Source organism: Lottia gigantea (assembly GCF_000327385.1).
Source record: "Lottia gigantea unplaced genomic scaffold LOTGIsca_16, whole genome shotgun sequence".
Classification (NCBI taxonomy): Eukaryota; Metazoa; Mollusca; class Gastropoda; family Lottiidae; genus Lottia; species Lottia gigantea.
In genome coordinates this window covers 1,478,319-1,484,068 of record NW_008707965.1, presented here as the reverse complement: position 1 = coordinate 1,484,068, position 5,750 = coordinate 1,478,319, and the positions used below count along the sequence as shown (strand labels likewise).

At 31.7% G+C, this 5,750-nt stretch overlaps 1 protein-coding gene across 1 annotated transcript; it reads left to right on the top strand.

The window, feature by feature from the left end:
* On the top strand, positions 1-3,278 carry LOTGIDRAFT_158234 (hypothetical protein; the record flags this gene model as incomplete). The annotated part of the gene is made up of 8 exons (XM_009050954.1): positions 1-5; positions 74-202; positions 574-748; positions 1,077-1,251; positions 1,657-1,751; positions 1,985-2,146; positions 2,497-2,694; positions 3,018-3,278. 8 exons carry the CDS (start codon positions 1-3, stop codon positions 3,276-3,278), a joined length of 1,200 nt encoding a protein of 399 aa, XP_009049202.1.
* Between the last annotated feature and the right edge of the window lie 2,472 nt (positions 3,279-5,750).

The window sequence follows — 5,750 nt, the reverse complement described above, 5'->3', positions numbered from 1 at the left end:
ATGGCGTAAGTCCTATTCTTGTTTCTACAGGTATTAGTGTGGCCAGGATGCAAGGGCTGGTTATAATTTTCAGCCTGTTTCTAACGGTTTCTGTGAAAGGTCTAGATAATGGCTTAGTGAGAACTCCACCAATGGGTTGGTTGTCATGGGAACGGTTCCGATGTAATACAGACTGTAAAAATGATCCAGATAACTGCATCAGGTGAATATTTTCATTCAAAATTTCATAGAATTTATGAGCATGCATTTTTTTTTGTTTTCACCCAATCAGTGAACCAAATTTTTATTTCAATACATTGTCTACATAAATCCTTAGAAGTAATGATAATGAATTTTGAATCCATTCTTCAACTGGGTTTATCAACTTGTCATCCATTTTGGGGGATGTAATACAATGGTATTATATATGTGGCATATTGGTATTTAAATTTCAGTGAGAAGCTATATAACTTTTATTTGACTCTTTTGGAAAATTTACATATCTGATCTTGTATATTTAGTATGATTATGCCATGATTTCAGTGAGTGGAAGGTCTACATATCTGATTTTTAATATTGATTTGATGTTTTCAGTGAGAAGCTATATAAAACAATGGCCGATTTATTGGTGTCAGAGGGTTATAAAGATGTAGGATATGAGTATATCAATATTGATGACTGCTGGATGGCGAAGGAGAGAGACTCACAGGGCAAACTTGTTCCTGATCCTGAACGATTTCCCAGTGGCATTAAAGCACTGGCTGATTATGTAAGTATTTAATTATATACTTGTATCAATGAATAAATAATTGGTGTAGGGTCTTATGAGAGATACTCTCCTATAGAAACACTGACCTAGGGCATATAGAGACATACATATGGTTAAGTCGAGCAAAGATATTTATACCTGGGTGTGATTTGAAACATAAATACCAGCAGTCCATTGTTTTTTTGAAGATTAAAGAGTACAGAAACAATACAGACTTAATAAAAGTTGAATTTGTTCATTATTTCTGGCCTTTAAACACCATGGAATTCATTATACAGAATACTATTTTGCAGAATTACATTTCTTCAAACTGTATTTGTTATTTCAGATGCATTCCAAAGGGTTAAAACTAGGAATCTATGAAGATTTTGGCAGTAAGACTTGTGGTGGATTTCCTGGAAGTGAGTTCTATATGATGTCAGATGCCAACACATTTGCAGAATGGAACGTGGACATGTTGAAGTTTGATGGATGTTATTCTGATCCTAAACAAATGGAAGCTGGTATGACTTTTTGAGTTATTTAGTGATATGATGACTCAGGGCATGATTTCTCTTCATCATGTTAAAAACTATTATATTATATAACTACCTTGTTTCACTTTAGCAGTTAAACCTCTAATCTAAACAAAATTCATGATGTCACATGACTTTCAAACCAGCCAATCTAAACACCCGCACATAGCCATTTTGTTTAGTAAGAATGAATACACATGCAAAATTTGTGTATGTATATTATTTAAGTATTAGAACCCCTCTGTTATAGCTTCAGATTAAGTGGAACTTTGATGTTGAAATATTTTATTGAAAGATCAATGTCAATGTATATTTTTTCGATGACTACTGGTTACAAATACTGTTTATATAAACTGTGGAATTCTAAGATCTACTTATCATTGTTTCTATTAGGTTTCAAGGCAATGGGTCAGTTTTTAAACAACACAGGTCATCCTATGGTCTATTCCTGTGAGTGGCCCCTGTATCAAATAGGAGATAAAATTAAGGTACTCTACCCAATTTTTCTGTTCTTTCTGTTACTGCAGCAGATCTTTGAAGATCAGTTTCTTCCGTATAGATAATGAATATTCATGATGTAAATAATTGGCTAGTGAAGCAGGACTTGCTCATCCTATTTGATGCTATTCTGTTTGGGCAACCCTTTTAAATAGTCTGCATAGTTGATAAAGATATTTCTATTGAAAAATATAAAAATAACATTTAATCTTAACTTCCACAGCCTGACTATGGTGCCATTAGAGAAACTTGTAACTTGTGGAGAAATTTTGGTGATGTTCAAGATTCATGGACAAGTATTTTAAGTATTATTGATTTTTATGGTAAAGATGATGGTAATTTCAGTAGTTATAATGGACCTGGAGGCTGGAATGATCCAGATATGGTGAGTATCAATTAATATAATAATATAGTTATTTTCCATAGAATAACTTGCAAATAGCGGTCAGATATGTGAGTCATTTTATTACAACTGTTTATATAATAATAACAAATTTCAAAATATAATTTAATCCCAACATATATAATGTGATATCTCTGATATAATGGGGGACCTGTCCCTTTAGGTCAAATGACTGCACCCATTTTGTATTTAAAGTGGAGAGTGTATCCTTTGAATGGAACTACATTCACCTGGTCATTTGTCCTGTCACATGATAAAGCAGTGTTGAATGCCCCATAATGATAACAAAACCTACACTCATTCCTATACTATTTCTCTTAAAAAAATTTCAGTTAGTGGCTGGTGATTTTGGACTGAGCTATGAAGAAGAGAAAACCCAGTTTGTGATGTGGTCCATGTGGTCCTCTCCATTATTTATGTCAAATGATCTTAGAAAAATATCAAATCATACCAAACAACTGTTACAACATAAAGGGATATTGGCTATTAACCAGGATCCTCTCGGAGCTCAAGCTGTCAGACAGTGGCAGGTTAGTAGGTTAAAACTGACATCAAAATGAAATACAGGTTGATGTCTTACTGTCTGCTGTGGATAGGGCTAATGAAGACGGGCAAGGACATGTAATGGGGAAAATTTTGCTATGACAGTGTCATAATTCTTCTCCTCTACTATTCCAACTGTTGAGGAATCTTTAATGTGCCATGCCACAGGACCTTGGTTTATTGTTCCATCCATGCATGTCAGCCCTCAAACCTAAAATTAGGCATTAAGATGTAGTTGTATACTTCAAATTGTATCGTGTCTGAATGCTTTATTTTCTTTCAACCATTTGTATATTTCCATATATTCTAGATAAGTAGTGTTGGATTATGGTTAAAGCCGTTAGCTAAGAATGGAAGTTACGCAGTTGCAATAGTGAATCGAGATGATCAGGGAATGCCCCATAAGATCAGCGTGCAGGTCAATCAACTAGGATTATCAGGCCCTGCGTATAATTTCACCGAAGTTTTTGACAATAAATTCTACGGACATTATAAATCTTCAGATCAGTTTACTGTTGAGATTAATCCATTAGGTGCTTTTCTTGCCATTGCCACACCCACTGATAGCTAGTGGGTGGTAGCGAAATGAAATTATTTATATTTAATACTTTCATGTGGTCGTACAATGGCCTGGCCCACAGATAGCGGGTGCAATATTCTTTCTTTACTTACATATTTTTGTATTCTTTCCAAATGTGGTAGACACCACATTGTTGCAATACTTAATTTTTTTTTAATGTACTAATACTAGTTGTTTTCAGGAAGAAAAGCAGTTATTAGCTTGAATAATGGCTAAATTATTCTGTTATCAGGGAGTTCATTATTCATAAACCTTGTAACAAAACATTTCTAACATCTGATTGGTAAAAATGTCACTAAAATAGACCGACCAATCAGATTTTTATGTATATGTTGATATTAAAGTTATCACGTTTTTTTACAACAGGACTTTGGTTTTATTTAAAAAAATTTACAGTACCTGTTTTTTGTTATCTCTACCTCTAATAAGGCCTTAATTCCATGGGAATGGACTAAATCCTTTCACTATATCAAAGTAACGTCTTGTCTTAAAAAACCAAATGGGAATTGTGACTAAATTCTATCTCCTACCTGGGTTTTAGTTATATATTATAAAGTCAGTTTCTGGATCTACATTTTATCAGTAGAGAGAATAATATTTCTATTTTCACATTGGTTAAAATATTATTGTCTGATTTTTAAAATATTTCACTAATAGCTTCCTTTTTCAACTCATCATTACAACTATGATATTTCTACTATAACTCCCTTCAATGAACCAGTTACGCAAACTGGTGTTTATTTTTCGAAAAAAACTAGTTTGTTACGTGATACTATGATGCTGATGCAATCTAAGATTTGTGGCAAATTCAAATAACCAAACATAAATAAAAGTGAAAATTGTATTAATAAAAGTATCTGAATATTAATATATGAATTAAACGTTGGTTTCACCAGTGTTATTAGTCATTGGACTTCGTCATTTATTCAGTTTGTCACATGATCAATTGTATTTACACACCAATAATGCCTGTGAGACCAACGTTTAATTCTAATATACCATGTAAACTCATATTGATTGTGATATTCTTAATTTTGTATGGAATAAAAAGTATGATGTAAATATATTGATCAATGACTGAATGAAGAATAATGATTATTGATCATGTCATATTTTGTTTTATTTTGTTGTTGATATGTTTATTAAATGATAAAAAAAACTTGTCACTCTTAAAACAATACTCAATACAGGGCGATATAGAAATACCACTGTTAAAATAGGGCTCAATACATCAATTGTAGAGCAATATAGAAATACCACTGTTAAAATAGTGCTCAATACATCAATTGTAGAGAGATATAGAAATACCACTGTTAAAATAGTGCTTAATACATCAATTGTAGAGTGATATAGAAATACCACTGTTAAAATAGTGCCCAATACATCAATTGTAGAGAGATATAGAAATACCACTGTTAAAATAGTGCTCAATACATCAATTGTAGAGTGATATAGAAATACCACTGTTAAAATAGTGCTCAATACATCAATTGTAGAGAGATATAGAAATACCACTGTTACTGTTAAAATAGTACTCAATACATCAATTGTAGAGTGATATAGAAATACCACTGTTAAAGTAGTGCTCAATACTTCAATTGTAGAGTGATATAGAAATACCACTGTTAAAATAGTGCTCAATACATCAATTGTAGAGTGATATAAAAATACCACTGTTAAAATAGTACTCAATACATCAATTGTAGAGTGATATAAAAATACCACTGTTAAAATAGTACTCAATACATCAATTGTAGAGTGATATAGAAATACCACTGTTAAAATAGTACTCAATACATCAATTGTAGAAAGATATAGAAATACCACTGTTAAATATTGATCAATACATCAATTGTAGAGTGATATAGAAAAACCACTGTTAAAATAGTGCTCAATACGGTACATCAATTGTAGAGAGATATAGAAATACCACTGTTAAATATTGATCAATACATCAATTGTAGAGTGATATAGAAATACCACTGTTAAAATAGTGCTCAATACATCAATTGTAGAGTGATATAGAAATACCACTGTTAAAATAGTGCTCAATACATCAATTGTAGAGAGATATAGAAATACCACTGTTAAAATAGTACTCAATACATCAATTGTAGAGTGATATAGAAATACCACTGTTAAAGTAGTGCTCAATACTTCAATTGTAGAGTGATATAGAAATACCACTGTTAAAATAGTGCTCAATACATCAATTGTAGAGTGATATAAAAATACCACTGTTAAAATAGTACTCAATACATCAATTGTAGAGTGATATAAAAATACCACTGTTAAAATAGTACTCAATACATCAATTGTAGAGTGATATAGAAATACCACTGTTAAAATAGTACTCAATACATCAATTGTAAAGTAATATAGAAATACCACTGCTAAAATAGTACTCAATACATCAATTGTAGAGTGATATAGAAATACCACTGTTAAAATAGTACTCAATAC